Source organism: Acanthochromis polyacanthus, chromosome 1, assembly GCF_021347895.1.
Source record: "Acanthochromis polyacanthus isolate Apoly-LR-REF ecotype Palm Island chromosome 1, KAUST_Apoly_ChrSc, whole genome shotgun sequence".
NCBI lineage: Eukaryota > Metazoa > Chordata > Actinopteri > Pomacentridae > Acanthochromis > Acanthochromis polyacanthus.
The window spans coordinates 32057675-32076385 of NC_067113.1; the positions used below are offsets into that span (position 1 = coordinate 32057675).

The 18711-nt window shown below is 37.9% G+C and overlaps 1 protein-coding gene across 2 annotated transcripts in view; it reads right to left on the minus strand.

The window, feature by feature from the left end:
- The window catches only part of atrn (attractin), a 205123-nt gene that overhangs the window by 172332 nt on the left and 14080 nt on the right, over positions 1-18711 (minus strand). For both annotated transcript variants that reach the window (XM_051951584.1, XM_022191616.2), the window contains exons 2-4: positions 10427-10510; positions 4881-4994; positions 3542-3670 (exon numbers count right to left, since the gene is read on the minus strand). In XM_051951584.1, coding sequence (XP_051807544.1) covers positions 3542-3670; positions 4881-4994; positions 10427-10510 — 327 coding nt within the window. The remainder of the gene's footprint in view (positions 1-3541; positions 3671-4880; positions 4995-10426; positions 10511-18711) is intronic.

Consider the following 18711-nt stretch of genomic DNA (forward strand, 5'->3'; position numbering starts at 1 on the left):
TTTCACAGGAGTGTATGTTTTGCAGATTAAAAGAACCGCCATTCCATTTCTGTATTATTCTGAGTGGATGTTTGTCGTCTAGACACGCGGATTAACACGTTTCCTGCGTCGACAAATCCATGAGCAAGCGCAGCATAAGAGGATAAAGTTTGCAAAGAAGTCGTCACTCGACTGTGACAAGCAGATGCCAGATAGAGAATGAAGTCGAGCACGAGATAAAAGACACAATGCAGACGGTGCAAACCTCAAATGAACCCAGAGAACACATAAATATGTATATCTGCGATTGCTAATGTAGAGAAAGGGGTCAGCGGAGAGGTCTTCAATTATCCAATTGTGTCACAGCAGCAGCCGCTCTGTGCTTTCCTGCTGCAGAGGGAGAAAAAAAACAAAAATCAATAAACTGGAGTTTGGTCTAATTTTTTTAAAGTGGCTCCTCTGCTCTGATTTACAGTGTGTTACTGTATCGACGTTGTGTGTCAGCGCAGCAAATGATTTACATTTTGTGTTTTTAACGCCGGCTGGTACCCGAGTTTTACCTCGAGTGACCCAAACAAAGCACACACAGAGCAGCACGAGTACCAAAATGCAGCTTATCGGCACTGAATCGACAAATATTTGCACCAAGTGTCAGCAGCAAAGCGTTATTACACAAATGGGAAAGGTATTCGCTGGCAGGGGTTAAATTAGGAGCCGTTTGGAGGTTTTATCCAGTGAAGTTGGAGCTCACAGGGAGAGAAGAGGGACTATTTATTCGGTAGAAAGTAGTTCCGGTAAAAAACAGTTTAAAGAATTTAACAGTTTCATAAAATGTATTTATCTCCATTGTTATTAATTGTGTCTAAAAACATAGATATCACTAAATTTCAAAATGTAATTTGTTATTTACGTCATACATTCCTTCGATATTTTATACAAATTCATAGATCTCTACCACCTGTGCCACATTGCCTTTTGGCCTCACCAAAATTGGGTCACTTTTTGTGGGGTACGTACTTTAGCAGCTCATATCTTTCTATAGGATACCCCCAGAAGTCTCCAACTTTGTAAGTTATCATACAATTTTGTTTAGAATAGGACAGAGCGGTCCTTGGGTCAACATTTATAACATTTCTAGCAATTTTAGACCCCTGAAACCTACTCGTGAGTGTGTTTTCCTTAATTTTGTAGCATTTTTAGAAGGCTCCTGTAGTCTGCAGAGAGTAGCTAGGAGGCTGTGAGGCTACATGTGATGTCAGATGGTTGCTGTGAGCTTGTCTGCCAAATTTCAGCCATCAACAATGTCTAAAGGCTGAGAAATAAGCCGTTAAATAGTGTAAAATCCTAGGCGAGGATTTAGGGGGTGGGTTTAGGTCCAAATTCCAGAAATTTGAAGAGGTCATAACTTTGGAACTAGTAGAGATAGAGACCTATAATTTTGCATGGAAAGTTCTATTGTAACTATCTTTCAGCACATAAAACCCTCAGAAAATTGTCAATGGTGCAGCAACCACTTTTCTGGAAGTTGTGTGTTTTTTCACATGAAATGACCCAAAAACATGTTTTCAGTTATTAGTTTGCATGTTTGTTGCTTCATTTTAAAAAATGTATTTAACACTTACAGGCATAAGTGGGTCAAAAATGACCCGGTGATGTCATTTTCTTGCGGGTCAATTATCAACCCACTTATGGAAAAGGTCCAATCACTGGAGCATCTAAGGGTAAGAAACTAGATCACCACCACTACTGTAAATATTAAGCCATCTCTGCACTGATTCAACTGATACGGCAGGGAACAAAATGTATTTCTTGAGTTGTTTACAGGATTCTCACACCTTTTATTTGCTTCCAGTGTCCCTTAGCAGACAGGCAGGTAGCAAATATGTCAAACCCAGTGACGCCACAGTGAGTGTGAACACTAGATGCTGGCGATGCGGCAGCAGAAAGGACGACGTGATCCTCTGCTGAAACGCTGTCAGCCGGCCGAGCGGCTGAGCGCTGCAGAAAGTGAAGGTTTGCAAGCGTCATCACGTCCGGAGGAAGCCTGTGAAGTGGGCCCTTCACCGACGCGCGGCTCAGAAATGATTCCTACTGAGGTTTGTCCTGTCAGGGCTCCGCATCGAGGTATCTGTCACTTAGCAGACGCTTGTTATCCGGCGACTGACACCGTTTGGACCCCGAGAGACGCAAACCCGGAGGCTGGGCAGGACGGCGAGCTCCGAGGATTAGAACAAAATGATGTGTGCGAGCTGTTACTGCAGCCGAGACAGAAAAACCAAGGAGGGGACCGAGAACGTTGTTTAACCCTCTGAACTCAGAGCAATTTCTGGGTGTTCTTTTTAGCTTCTGTTAAATATTTAGTCACTTTAAGGTAGATTTTTCACTGCAATTTTAGCCCTACTGCATCGAAAAATCTACATCAAGTGACTTAAACTGTCACTTTCCAAGAGAATGGAAGCAACACAGTCATGACTGGAAGTAGAAAGAAATGTCTTATTCCAATAACAGTCAATAAAAGATTGAAGTCATCCCTTGAAGCAAAACAAACAGGAGAGTCACGCCGTGTCGTCTCACATTCAGGTCACTATTTCTGTCATTTGGGCCCCAAAACTAAGCTCAATGCAAGATTTTACCTAAATTTGAGACTTTTGTGTAATTATTGTGGGTATTTCACCATTCAAAAAACTCTGGGAAGTCATTTTAAGGGTCCAAAATCTCCAGAAATATAACTCACACTGCTTGAAGTTTAGTGAGGACACAGATAAAACGGTTTCCATTGGATAGAAATGGTTAACAATTCCCTGACAATGAAAAAAGTGTATAATTTTAAGATGAAGGGTATATTGGGAGCACTACAAACTTCCTGTAACGTCCTGTGAACTTCCTGTTCACCGTTTCGGAGCCATGCTGCATTAGTTTTATTAATAAAGTAGGTTTTATTTTGCTCCTAGTCTCTCATATTTGTTTCTTCGCTTCTCTTCTGTTACACTTCCTGCAGTCCAGCCGAATAGTTTCTGTTTTTTTGTCACGTGACTGCTGTTTGAAGTCAAGTCACTTGTGGTTTGTCAGTTGCACCAAGGAGTGCAGAATTTTTTTACTTTCTGGAGAATTTGGTTGTAAAAAATTGTTTATTTTTGGTGGATTTTCAAATGAGACACCTAGAATGAAGTGACTTTGGGGAAATGTTGTAATTTCAAGCTTAGATTTGGTTAAACTTCCTTACAAAACTGTCGGAAAGTTTCTGCTTTTACAGTTTCTGACTCTAATAAATGGTGTAATTTTGGTGATTTCATGAAGATAACCTTGGGGTTCAGGAGGTTTAGAGAAATTCTGACGTTTCATTTTGTTTTTGGGCTCACTCAGTCTGCAGAACAAACTTCATTTTGTCCAGAGTCGTGTTGAAGAAGCTCTGGTTATATTTCAGAAGCCGACCACGGTTTCATTTCAAATATGAAAAACACAAAAAGCACACGACCTTCTTCCTCCCTTGGTTATTTTGTTTCCACACATTCAACAAGGACGTGTCGGATGCAGTCATGGTAACGGAGGAGATTTCTCTCACCTGTAGGAAATGTTGAAGCCGGTCAGGTTGTAGGCGGCGTCGCTGAAGAAGTGCAGCAAGGCGTAGCCGGACTGAGACACCACCTCAGGAACCGTCTCGTTCCCGTAACGCTCGGGAACTATCAGACCACTGCAACAGAAACACTCATTTCAAATCATCTTCTTACCACTTTTGCATATTTTACCTCAAATGTGTCGTGCATTTTGAGCCAAGGCTTGAATCTGGTATAATTTACTGCAATAAAATTAATAATACAAACTCAGCACAGACAATCAAGCAAGATATAGGAGACAAGGCAGAGCAGTCAATTAAAATAAATGGTAAAAATGATCAAAAATGAAATCAATAATTGGCTAGATTTGCACGCAAATCAAACAAAGGAACTAGGCAGTTTAAAAATTAAAGAATAAGACTGAGGGGTCAAATTAAAGACTAAGAGAGGCGACATCACACCAAAGAACCAGGCAGCCAAAAGTAAAATAAAACAGAAAGGAGAGCATCTAAAATAAACAGGACATAATGCAAAACAGAACTAATTAAATGCATAAATAAAGCTAAAAGGAAACTAGACATAAAAGCAAGTCAATAAAAGTGGGTTTTCAATAGCGATTTAACCCTCAAATATATATTTTCACAGTGAAACTTCTGAACATTTTTTGGTGGGGAAAAAATGTTAAAAATGTTTCTTCAGAACATTCACAAAAAAAAAAATCCAGTGAATTTTGCTGGATTTTGGTTGATTTTTTGTGAATATTCTCGAATGAAATATTAGAAGTTTTACTGATATATATGGAATCACTTTAGATATTTTTAGGATTTTTTTTTGAAGATTTTTACTCATTTTTTTTAAAAAAAGCATTTAAAACTATTTTCTTGCCAAATTTGGGTTTGTCTTTTTTTTTTTTTTTTTTAAGTAAAACTTTTAAGGAATTATTGAAATTTTCTTCCTGAAGGTTTAGAAAACTTTCAGAAATTTGGGGAATTTTTTTTGCAGATTTTTTGGGTTTTCTTCAGACAAGAAAAATTTTTTTGGTGCCCGTAAATGAAGACAACAGGAGGGGTAAAATACGTTACTGATTCTGAAAGCCTTATCTTCACAGTGTTTGCTTATCTAAAACTGTGCACACCAACATTAGGTGGTTTGCAAATTAATCTTTTTATGACTTTATTTTTATTTATGTGCGTCTTAGCACTATATTTTGGAGGCATGCGAGCTAAACAATGTGTCAAATGTTTTCTCCCTTCACTTCCACAAAAGGAACCAATTTTTGGAGTTAAAATGAGCAAAATTGGAGAAAAACTGCTTTTTTGGTGAAGAAGTGATCACATCAGCACAAACCTGAAAGCGGCCAGAAGCGGAGCGTAGATGGAGTCGCCGTCGTACACGTAGAGGTGATCCCAGCTGCATTCGGTCGCAAAGTGGTTGAAACGAAGTCGCAGAATCGTGTTCGGCCTGCAAGACAAAGAAACGCGCATTAGAGCGACGACAAAAGTCTGTTTGATGTTGCTTTAACGCTAACAAAACCCCGCTAATGGCGAAGCTAAAAGGCCTCCTGTGTTATCAGACCAGGCGGGAATTTTTGTGCTGCTGAAGTGGTTTCATAACACAAAGTTTTTAACCCTTTCCTCCAAAGCAGGGGTGTCAAACATGCGGTCCGTGGGCCAGAACCGGGCCGACAGAGGGTCCAATCCAGCCCAGCTTTGCAAAGTGTAAAGATTACAGAGAAGACATCAAGTGCAGATTGTAAAATTGTAACACTGTAAATGTAAAATAGTTTCTACATCATGACGAGTTGTTTTGATCATAAAGTAAAATGCTAGATTGTTCTTTTGTGTCTCATTTTTGTAATATTGTTTCATCTTTGTTGCTTTTTGTCTGACTTTTGTTGTTTGTCTCATGTTTTTCTCATTTTTGTCGTTTTGTCTCACTTGCATTTTTGTGTGTTTTTTGTCTCTTTTTGTTTTGTTTCATGTCATTTGTCTCATTTTTTGCGGTTGTGTGTCTCGTTTGTCATTTTGCATCTGATTTTAAAAAAAATATTTTTTCATGTTTTTGTCATTTTGTTTCTTGTTTTTGTCATTTTGTGTTTCCTTTTTGTCATTCTGTGTTTTCCTTCCTATTTGATGTTTTGTATCGTTTTTGTCGGGTGATTTTTTTGTCTCACTTGTGTTTCTAGTCTACTGTTTTGTTGTTTTGCTTCCTGCTTTTGTCATTTTTTGATGTGTTGTATCATTTGTCTCATTTTTTGTCTCATTTTTGTCGTTTGTTCATTTTTTTGTTAATTTGTAACTGTTCGTTTAATTTTTGTCTGTTTTTAGTGTTTTTGATGTCATTTGTCTCATTTTTTGACATTTTGTGTCTCGTTTTTGTAATATTGTCTTGTCTTTGTTGTATTTTGTCTGACTTTTGTTGTTTGTCTCATGTTTTTGTCATTTTGTTTCTCATTTTTTTCGTTTTGCATTTCCTTTTTGTCTCACTTGTATTTTTGTGTGATTTTTTTGTCTCTGTTTCGTTTCATATTATTTGTCTCACTTTTTGTGGTTTTGTCTCGTTTGTCATTTTACATCTGATTTTTTAAATATTTTGTCATTTTGTTTCTTGTTTTTGTCATTCTGCGTTTTCCTTCCTATTCAATGTTTTGTATCGTTTTTGTCGAGTGATTATTTTTGTCTCACTTTTGTTTCTAGTCTACTTTTTTGTTGTTTTGCTTCTTGCTTTTGCCATTTTTGATGTGTTGTATCATTTGTCAAATTTTTGTCGTTTGTTCATTTTTTGATAAATTTGTAACTTTTTTGTCTATTTTGGTGTTTTTTTTCATGTCACGTCTCTTTTTTTTGACGTTTTGTGTCTCGTTTTTGTCATTTCACGTCTGATTTTTGTAACACTTTGTCTTATTTTTTGTTGGTTTTTTTATCTTTTTTGTCTGACTTTGTTGATCATTTTGATCACAAAGTAAAATAATATATCGTTCAGTTCCAGATACCAGCGACTAAATGTTTTGCTCCTTAGCACAAACAGCGATCTGTAAGTCGTCATGTGTAAATGATAAACTGAGGCATACTGTTGCTGAAATTGAACTTATTTTTCTTGAGAAATTTCAGGTAGCTCATGATGTTTTGTAAAAAGATAATTCTTTAAATGTGAACATTTTCAGAATGCACTTTTTTGCACTAAAATAAAGGAACAATTTGTGGTTATTTATAGGTTATTATGTTGTGATTTTACTGGTCACTTGACAGAAAATTGGACTCTCAATGAGCTAAAATGAGTCTGACACCGCTGCAGTAGAGCAAAAGCTTAACACATTCGGATCGCTTTACAGCCTAATTCATTGTTTTTAACATTTCAAATAGAATCCACACATCCTTGTTCCTTCTTTCACTCTCGCCAGGTTATTTCCAAGTTACAGCTGACATGGCCGAATGCAACACCCAGTTTCTCTACACAATCAGAACAGGAGGAATTTCAAGAGCACTAAAGGTGGATAATTAACCAGGAGATATGGCACAAACAATCACAACTTCCCAGAGAAATTTACAAGCATGTGTGTGCTGGAAACTTCCCGCTACTGTTCTGCATTTGTATGGCATAGCAGCAACAGATTTTTAAACCTCAAATAAACTGTGTGTGGTGGAGGGTTTTTATCAGCAATGATAGACTGCACAAAAACAGGAAGAATAGGCTTCTTAAACAATTTTATTTGACCGTAGATGTTCATGAGACTCGAAAAAAATCCCTTAAATAAAGAAAGAGGAACACAAACTTCTATTTAGATGTCCAGACGTTTTTCTTTTTTAGGATTTTGTATTTAATAGTGGCAGTTCCTCCTCTGACCAACAGATGAACAGACTGAAGGAATGGCAGCAGCCTGAAGGTTTGGTTACAGAAGACCACTTGTGACTGGTACATATTTCGTCAAAATTAAAATGTCAGAAGATCTTACAAAGAAATGTCTTATTCTTAGAAAAGTCAATAAACGATCAAAGTCATCCCTTTAAGCAAAACCAGCAAGACAGTCACGCCGTGTTGTTTCAGATTTAGGTCACTATTTTTGTCATTTGGGACAAAACACTAAGATCAATGCAAGATTTTAGCTGAAATCTGAGAATTTCTGATTTTTTGGGGGGGCATTTCACCCTGAAAAAAATCTGGGAAGTCATTTTAAGGGTCCAAAATGTTATTGTACAGCTTAAAATTTAACGAGGACACAGACTAAACAGTTTCCAGTGGATAAAAATGGTGAAATGATTCCAATTTAAAAAAAAAAAAAATTGGTGCTTGGAAAAGGGAAAAAAGTGCAAATTTTTCCAATGAGTGTTATACTGGGGACCCACAAACTTCCTGTCAGTGTATATAAATGGATTTATCCATATTTTCTACTAAAATCCAGTTTTTGCTCCACATCTCACCAACTTTTGAAGCCTCTAACATCAGGAGAATTTGATGTGGCAAATATGACAAGTCAAGGTTCTCTGCTTATAATAGCTGCCACATGTATTTTACTGACGTTATGGAAGTTCCACTGATGCTTACAAGTTGATAAAATGCGGAACAAAGTTTGTATTTTTGGTATAAAATACGGATAAATTTATATATGTGGATTCTAAAGGACACTAATGTCGCTTTCGTTCATAATTTTTGCAATTTGTACCATTTGCAAAGGCCAAAAAGCAAAATTGAGCTTCTACTGGAGCCATGTACCAACTGGAAACCATTAAGTCTGTATCCACACCCAATTTTAAGGTTGTGAAAGTTGTATTTCTGGGTACTGAACCCCTAAAAATGCGTTTGATGTCAAAATAGCAAAAATAAATTGAATTTTGTCTTCCAAAATTTGCCACACATCAAGTTCCACTGACGTTTGAGACCTTAAAAGGAGGAAGAATGCGGAACAAAGCCGGTATTTTTGTTATAAAACAGGAATAAATCTATATATGTGCACTTACAGTGACTTTCCAGGTCACTAAATGCCACTTTTCCCCCCATTTTCAAGAATCAATTATTAAAAAAAGGGCATCTGCTGGAGCCACTCAATCAGCTGTATGCTCTGAAAACTATTTTGTTTCTATTCTCTCTACATTTAATGGTAGCGAGTCATATTTCTGGAGATTTTAAACAGCTTGTCTGGTTTCTGAGGTTTTGAAAACGTCTGAAATTCTCCAAATATTTGACAGAATTTAGTTTGGAGACTGAAACAACAAATGTGTGAACAAAATGTGAGACGGTGCAGCTCCACATTTTCCTGAACTCTGCCTGCTTCTGCCATCAGCTGACCCAGGACGGTCATATTTTACCAGTTATTCCGCTGCGTCTCGGTCTGCAGAGCCCCTTCAAGCCACTGCAAACGGATTCAACACACTCGGCTGCAGAGGAAGCTTTTGAAGGCTCGAAGTGACGGCACATCTGAGGCGCATAAAAGCCTCTTTAAGAGTATTCTGATGCATAGAGAGCACGTGCCACTGCATTAACCTCCCGTTAAGGGCGGGCTGAGGGCTCCAGGCGGCGTATAAACGTGTCATCAGCGTGTAAGGAAGCCGCCGGACGACGCGGTGGTCCGGTGATTAGAGAGGCCATCCAGGAACAGGGAGGTCACGAGTTCAAAGCCTCCTCACATCCACCAGCGTGATCTCCTGAGCCCGACATCGTCACTCACCGTTAATCCCTCCTGATGGAGAGCGTTGGCCAAACGCCTAAAATGTAAATGTAATCAACGAGTTTATGGTTGGGATAAGCTGGCAGCCGAGGAAAAATTAAGAACCGACGCTGTAAATCGATACTCGGCGGCGTGGATGTGCTGACTAGAACAACACGGGAGGAATATTGGATTTCTCACAGTTACTTTGCCATTAATCGTCATCCATCAACTTCTGGATGCTGTAAATTTCTGATGCCGGATGCGGATATGCACTAAACCATCGAGAACGAGCAGCGCTGCAGAATTAGATCCAATGTCAACTCATCTGTATGAAAGTTTTTTACTATAAAATAGGAATATGTCTGTGAAATGGCAGCTTGATTTGTCAAACACTTTCTGACAAAAAGGCCTTTAAAAACTGCGCGATCATGTGTTGAAATTTGAGGCTGTTTGAAGGACAACATTGGGGACGCTATTAAAGATAATTCAACTTCTATTTCATTACTGAAATCAGGTCAGGAAGAGCCCAAATCATCAAATCTTTAGAACAATTTCTGCTCTGATTTATCTGAAATTCTACAGCATAAAATATAGATAGATAGAAAAGACACAGATTTATCAAATATTTTCTGAGATAATCCTCACAACAATATCTCAGAAACAATTTAAGATAAAGGTCTGAAATTCTCACTGTTATTTAATACAAAATAAAGCATACAGAGTTCTTTTCAATATAAAATACGTGGTCAGAAACATGAAAATAAAGTTATGTTTGTTGAATTTTCAGAACTGATTGAGCAGGTATGGCAAGTTGTACCTCAAAAACGTAATGATTGCTGATAGTATTTAATATTTGAAGCTAAAATTTCACTGATACCATTATAAATGTGTAAAGTTTATTAAAATAAAAAGGTTTCAAGCAAATCAGAGACGGTCGAGCAGAAAGCCTCCGATCATTTCAGATGGAATAACTCTCAGGGTTTTTATTTCGGGTGACAAAAGCAGCAGAAGTTGCTTTAAAAATCGATTTATAACACTTTTAACTAATGATAAGCAGTGCATTATTTATGGCTACATTCTATTAGGTGACATTATATATTATTTAAACTGTCAAACTCACCTCCTAAAAGCTAATTTCACAAGAAAATGTGAATCTGCAAGTTCTATTTCCAGACAAATCTTCACCTCCGAGTCCTTAAAAAGCAGCGTAACTGTTGCAAAGGTGCTATTACTCGTGTGCTGTACTTACTGTCCTTCAATGAGCCAGGTGCACTTGGTCTTGTGCTTGTAGTTTCCTGGACCGTCGGTCAGGTAACCAGAGGGTCCTGTCAGCCTGAAGGGAAGCAGAGGAGAAGGAGAAGAGTTTCAAGGTTACTAAAGAAGATGTAACAGTTGTTTTTGGATGCATTTATTAACAAGGTCGAGTCCTGAAAACTGTGTCCTCCGCTGTGAAACTGGGCGTGACGCTGATGCAGCAAGTGTGGGATTTAAAAAAATAAAAATAAAGGACAGATTGTGACCTTGACTGAATCGAGTTTGACGTGCTGATTGGTCAAAAAATTTCAGCTCAAAATTGTGATATTTCATAATAAAAAGAAATTGTACTCTACATGTGTCATTTAAAATTTTAGCCAATTTCTGCAAAAAACAAAAAATTCTGGACATTTCAGCGCAACTTACAAGCCTTGAGTGACTCAGCTACGACCAACAGTCACATGACAAAAATTCTGGGAATATTCGGCTAAATTGCAGGCAGTGTTTACACAGAGCACAGAGGACACAAGTTTGGAAATAAAACAGAGACTGAGATGAAAATAGCACCTATTTCATCAATAAAACGTGTTTAAAAACAATAAGTTGTTGGAAGATATATTGTGCATGGTGAAACATCTGTCAAGAAAGTTTGTAGAGGTTTTAAAAATGTAATTAATTTTTTTTTTTTTTTTTTGCTTGTTTCCCCCCAGTGCTGGCATCACCTGTTGGAAACATGTCTCTGTTCATTCCAGGTTTTTTCAGGTGATGTCAAATTCTTTGCTTTTATTTTTTTAAGGCATTCTAACTATGTAATGCTGCACAAAAGATATTTTTAAGTCCTCTGTGCCTCTCCTCATTATTGTTCTGGTTCCATAGAGGTGAAGGGACTTTGAGTTGCTGCAAATAATGAGCCGACGGCGGGGAAAAACACAACCAGAAACTGCCGGGGGTTCAGACGGTTAAGCAGTCTTTGCCACGCCGGTATCTGTTCCGTGTCACGAAAACTTTAATATCTTATTAGCGCCACGGCACAAATGATTACACACACGCCGTTGTTGTTACACAAGAGTCAGCAGAGTGGAGAGCGAGTGCAGGTAAACACGAGCTTCAGCCTTTAGCTCAGAGGCCGGGGACGATTAAACCCTCGCTGCAAATTATTATCTGCGGCCAGCAGCAGCAAACTCTCTAATAGTACAGTACGGCAGCCCGGCCTGTTATTGCCCCGATCAATTCCAGCCTGATGACACAGCAGCAGGCGGCTCGGTTACACAGGGGACACTTAGACGCAGTCTGAGATTGTATCATTACTGATGTAGGTCTCCGGGTGCAGCGACTCCGGCTAACACGCCCAAGTCTTGTTCCAAAACAGTCTCCCAGCGCCAATTTCAGAGCAAAGCCTACTGAGAAAGCTGCACTCCTCCCATGTTCAGCTGCAACAGACAGTCAAACACGTCTGCAGTTCAGCAGGACGACTAAAAAAACAGCACAGAGTGATGCTTCCATCGGTGGAAATCAGCATGTTTTAGCAAATGTGCAGTATTCCAGTTCAGCGTGCATGTGTGCAAACTAATATGGTGAATGTAATAAACATAGCTGCGGTTTAGCATGTTAGCATTGAGCCGAAACCTTCTATCAAGGCCCTAAGATCTATTTAGCACTAAAACACATGGATTGGCAGATAGGTGAAGGTGATATCTTTTATTAATAAGTCAAAATTATTATCATTATTAGATATGATTGTTATGCTTTTATCAGAGTTAGAAACTGTAAAACCAGAGAGAACCCTCGAGTTTTTTTCCTCTAAATCATGTGCGATTTCCTAAAAATCAGGATATTTCATCTGAAGTCAGTTTATTCTACGTCTCATTTAATATTTGCTAAAAAAAAAAAATAGTGTTTGCTCCTCGTTTTATTAGTAAAAACCCATGTAACTTTGTGTTTAGTTCAAACTAATATGGTAAACATGATAAACATTGTGGCTTCTCTTCAGCATGCTAGTGTTGTTATTCTGGGCATGTTAGCATGCTAGCATTTAGCTGAAAGACTCTATCAAGGCGCTATGCTCTATATAGCACCAAAACAACTGGACTGGCAGGTTGGAAAAACATATCCTTTTTGATAAGTCATAATTACTACTATCTTTATTACTATATATACTATATTATTAGGATTTTATCAGAGCTAGAAGCTGTACAACCAGAGAGAACCCTCAGATTTTCATGTGTGATCAGATGTCTTAACCACAACAAATTTAAAAATCGAGATATTTCATCTAAAGTTAGTTCATTATACATTTAAAAATTGCTAAAAAAAATAAACTGCTTCCACCACATAAAACAACTGGATTGGTAGAAAGGCAAAGAAACCCATGAGCAGGTTGGAAAAACATGTTATCTTTTTAAATAAGGCAACATTACCAGTATCATTATTATATGTGATTATTAGAAATGTATCAGAAACTGTAAAATCAGAGAGAACCCTTAGATTTTTCCCCTCTAAATCATGTGTGATCAGATAACCAAATCAAATTTAAAGCCAGAGTATTTCATCATAAGTCATTTTATTCTACATGACTCATTTAGAATTTGCGGAAAACAAAGAGTTTGCACCACCTATTAGTCATGAAAACCCAGACAACTCTGTGTTCAGTGTAAGCCAGTACGATAAACTTGATAGTCATTACAGCTGCTGTTTAGCCTGTCATTCTGTGTATGTTAGCATGTTAGCATTTAGCTGAAAGTTTCTATCATGGTTGTATTCTTGTCTTTTCTTGTCAAACAACCTATTTATTACTAAAACAACTGGACTGGCGGATAAGCAGAGAAATACAAGTATTTATCAAGCAACTGTTCCAGTTTCTCAAATGTGAGGGATTCAAGTTTTTATATCATTAAAACTTTAACATCTTTGAGTTAAGGTTTAATAAGGTCTGAAAGCTGTAGCAGATGAATTTTCTAGAATATTGGATAAAATGTTTATTAATCCTCTGACCTCTAAAACCCACCTGGCAGGTTAGAAAGGCTTGTTCTCTATTATTTTTTTTTAAAGTAAATTGATAAATTCTACCATTTATGCCTTCCAGAAATCGTTAAACCAGAGAAAATCCTCTTATTGACAATCCATCTCATTTAAAATTTGCTTTAAAAAAAGTGTTTAAATCAGATTCTGAAAAAAAAAAATACACTAAAAATTCCGGGTTCCTCAGTGCAACCTATAAGCCACGAGTGTTTCAGCTGGTCATGTGACAACAATTCTGTGAATATTTAGAGAAAAATAAAACTATAAAATCAAGGCTGCATGACTCAAAAACAGTAAACAGAACAGCAAGTTGTTGGAAGATACATTCAGCTCGGTGAAACATCTTTCTAGAGTTAATGAGAAGAACCCAAAGTGTGTAGAAGCTTGAAAAATGTGAAGAGTCAAATATTTCCTCAGTATTAGCAACACCTGTGGGCACTTGGAATAATGCTATGCTCATGGATTCCTGTTTTTTTTTTCCTCCACTTATAATAAAGGATTTTATCTCTCTCTTTTTTTTACATGTTATGATTATGTTGTGCTGCATCACAGACATTTCTGAGTTCTGTCTACTTCTAGTCATGGTTGTTCTGTTTCCATGGAGGTGCATGACTCTATTTTGCAGTAAATAATGAGCCCACAGTGAGTCAAAATAAAACAGAAGCAAAATATAACGAGGACGGTTGAGCAATCTTTACAGTGCTGACATCTGTTTGTGTCATGAAAAGGTTATTATCTGCTTTAAAAAAAAAAAACATCTAACAACTGATGCTTTATGTTGTGCAATATTTCAGTTTCATGCTATTAAATCTGAATCGTTGCCAGTGCTACTTCCTACTTTCAGCCGCGTAATATCTTATTGCTTTTCCGCATTTATTCTCATTTTATGCATCTTATATCTTCTCTAATCTTAAAATATGAATTCGTCTCCATTAGTTGTGACTGATTTCTAGGTCAAACTACTTCTCTGGACTCACACCCTTGCACTTCAAACACAGGATGTTTTTCTTTCACAATCCCACACGATTTAAGCGAGGTGTGAGGCTCTGAATCAACAACTCCCGGGAAGATCCCCCCGTTTGCGCATTGCACAACCCAAGTTTGACGCGTATCCAGGCAACAAGTGGTGCCGCAACTTCTCGAAAAACTCGAGCCTCCTCCCGTCGAGGCTGCCGAGGGTTTTCAGGCCAACAGCTGCGTGGGCTGCGAGGCTCCAGGTCTGAGGCCAAGGGTGTCGTTAGCTCCAGCGACAACCTCTGGCCGGCCAAACATATGACGGCGGATTGCAACAAGGCTCTGGCGGCGTCTGTGCAACTCGTGGGTGGAGAGGACATCTTCAAGTTCGATGTATCAGTAAACGAGCAGATCAAAAAAGTCCTCCTCCTCTGGTTTTTTTTCCCCTCTGCTTTGAGAGAAACTCACTTTCATCACACGGCAGCAGTTAGCTAACGAGTGAGGCGTCTCGGTAATTACACGACTCTCGGCGCTCATACGGCCGAGGCCTGCAGGGACTCTCGGTTGCCCCAGCTAGCAGACAGAGCTACCCTCACAGGGCGGGAAGATGCCCCTGAACGCAACACAGCACCACACCACTGTCAGGTCTTTAAAGGCATTATGGAGGATGTTTTTTTTTTGTTTGTTTGTTTAATTTGTCTGATTCACATAAAATGAATATACTGACCTTTTAGTGGACTTGTATGTATGGTTTCTAAAAGAATAAAAAAATTAAAAAAAATAACTGTGGACATGGCAGGACCTGAAAAACATCAGCCAATCAACGCGCTCGGACCGAGGCGTTTGGTTTGCTCCCTTTCCTGTCAATCAAAAATCTTCCGGCTCAGGCCCAGTTACGTAGATTACGTACGCCTTGGACTTACGTGTTTTGTGTATGTGTTGCTTTGGTATATCTTCGTAGTTAGCTGGCGACTTGTTTTGCTCATCTTTTTTTACATAATGGCAGATAAAGATCCAGGGGGACCGAGCCGTAAAAGACAACTTCACGAGTCCTACACAAGTTTCTGGAGGGGGGCGTTTCTTCGTAAATGTTAAGAGGGGGAGGTTAGAGGGGGGTGAGGGAGAGGTTGTATGTGCACATGCGCATGCTACGTTCACAGTCGTAGGAAATTAAATCTCCTCTAATGCCTTTAATTCCTGCTGCTGCATGCTAAGTGCTACTCACAAACTGTAACACCTCACTTTTTACAGCGAGAACACAAAAAAATCCAGCAGAAACACCAAGACAGATGGTGCAAAAGTGGTTTTATAGGATGCTAAACTTAATTTAAACGTTCACCTTGCTCAAGTGTAAATAGATGAAGGCAATAAATGACGATTATTTCCATTGTTGATTAACTTGTCGACTGCTTTATCAATTAATTGACTACCAATGTTTTATAAAATGGTGAAAAATGTCCATCAGTTTCCCAAAACCCAGAAAGATAAATGTCTTCAACAAAAGTTATATATTCTGGTTTGTTTTTAACCGTATTTTGGGGGAAATAGAACACTATTGTTAGAATTTTGCTGTATTTGTACAGTAATGCATTACATTAAGCAGAAAAAAAGAGTTAAAGATTAAGGCAGCAGGAGTCTGAACTTCCTGTCAACACAAAAAACATTCAGACTAAATGCACTAAGGTTGCAAACTCCGATTTTTTCCATTGTTATTGAATTTGTCGCCTATTTTCAGTGAGCTAACGCATGTAAAACAACTAGATCCAATGCTAAAGTGTCACCTTAAAGAGAAGATAAGTCATTCTTGCTTGTATCTTCAAAAGAAATCCATCAGATTTTACAGTTTTTAACCATATTTTGGGGGAAACAGTACACTATTGTTACGATCTGGCTGTATTTTTACAGTAAGGCATTATAGTGAATAATTAAACAGGAAAAAGAGGTAAAGACTAAGATAAAGGTGTCTGAACTTCCTGTCAACAATAAAACATTCAGCAGTAAATGCACAAAGGTTACAAATTCAGATTGTTTCCATTGCTATTGAATTTGTCAACTATATTCTCAATTAATCAACTATTTATTTGCACTAAAAATGTCAATTCATGTTTCCCAAATCCCCAAAAATACAAATGTCTCTAACAAACGTTATAGTAAAGGTGATTTTCAGTGACCTAACAAATGTAAAGAAAAATCGATAACATTCATTCTTGTTTGTGGCTCCTATAAAAGCATCAAATTTCACATTTTTGACAGTATTTTGAGAGAAAAAGTCCGCTATTGTTAAAATCTGGCTGTATTTTTAGGTTGCAAATGATGATTATTATTCACTTTTCCCATTGCTGATTCACTTTTTGACCATTTTCTTCATTAATCAACTATTTATTTGCACTATAAAATGTCAAAAAATGGTGAAAAATGTCAACCAGTGTTCCCCAAATCCCAAAAAAGACAAAAGTCTTCAATAAATGTCATAGTAGAGGCGATTTTCAGTGACCTAAAGCATGCAAACAACCTAATCTAACGGGAAAGTGTCATCTTAAAGAGAAGACAATAGTCATTCCTGCTTGTGGTTCCAGAAAAAGCATCAAATTTGACAATTTTTAACAGTATTTTTGGGGAAAACAGAACACTATTGTTAGAATTTGGCTGCATCTTTACAGTAATGCATTAGAGTTGCCTTTATGGTCAAAAGATGTTGAATTTGTGTGGAAATACTTGCGGTGAATGTTATGGTAAAGGTTGTTCATACACGTAAAAACACTAATATTGTTCTTTAATCTGAGCTGAATCCAGTGAAAGGAATCAAATGTAAAAGTGTCAAACATGTTGTGAGTCAAATAGTAAACCAGCAGCTGCTTGTGTTTCCCGTCGGTGCTGCAAATCGATGCGGGCGAAAGCCTCGCATTCACGGCGACGGCTCCAACAACAGGCCATTCTAATGCAAACAGCTTCCCTGCAGCAGAGCCAAGTGCTTCTGCAAATGGCAAAGCGGTGCAGCATGAGAGCAGAGCAAACACGATCCCTCATTCAGAGGCGACAACGGTCCTGTTCAGAGCTGGAGGCTGAAAGAGCAGCTCAGACGAACGGCCAAGGGTTTTCCCAGCAGAGCGTCTGGGCCGACGCAGAAAAGCTGCCAGCGTGAGGCGGCGAATCGATCACATTTACAGCCGCGATTTGATCATCCGATACCAGTCTGTGCATGTTAGCGGACAGAAATTCAGCCTGACGTGGAAGCAATTTGTTCCACATAGGGGTGTTTTTACGGAGACAAAAGACTCCAGTGAAGAAGCTCCAGAAGTTGGAATCAACGTATAATATCTTCCTTGTTATCAGATGTAAATTTAACGAGACATGAAGAATTTTTCCTACAGACGTTAGACCATAAACATGCCAGATTTCAATTCTGCAGATCCTAACCATCTCCAACTCCACTCAGTTCTTTAATCAAAGCACACAATTCCCCCCAAAATATGACAGAGCAACAACAACAAAAAAAAAAAGCAGCAGCCTTATCTTTCAAGAAACAGTGCCCTATATGAACTACTTCATCCCAAAAACAAAAAGACTCCATAAAAACGTCTCACAATAAGATCTACGGACCACAACTGCATCTCCTCTCTGGTGGCGGACTTCTTAAAATGTTATTTTTCAAATGACAGCAGAACAACAAACCAAATTCCACTCAGAGATGGAGGCAGAAAATTCAGAAACCAGACAAATGAAACCAAAGCAGTGCTGCCTGTCACGAGAAGCCTCTGCAGGGCCGGACATTGATTACCCTTTAACCCTCTGAGCAAAAGGCAAAAAAAGACGTGTTATGTCAAAAAAAAAACATTAAAAAATAAACTGCAAAAACAGAAATAATCACTGGATCTTCAATTTGCTGGAAGTTCTTCAGATAATCATGCGTTGCGTAGAGTTTTGTCTGGAAAACTCCCCAAATATAAGCTTAAAAATCTAAATTTCAAACTTTTTTTTTTTTTTTACAATTCTTCAATTCAAAATCATTTTATTGCAAATGTCTAACAAAAATTTGCCCAAATTTAACCGTTTAAAGTAACAAGATTGCGTAAAACACAAAAAATTCTGTGTGCCTTATTGTAACCAACAGAAAATTACTTTAAAGTTTCCCTTAAAAGTTTTATTTTTTTAAAAAATCCCCAAATTTGGCAAGAAAAAATTTTTGTTTTAAATTTTAAAATGAAAATTGTATGCATTTTCAAAAAATGAGTAAAATTCTTGCCAAAAAAATCCTAAAAGCATCTAAAGTGATTACATATATATCAGTAAAACTTCTAATATTTCCTT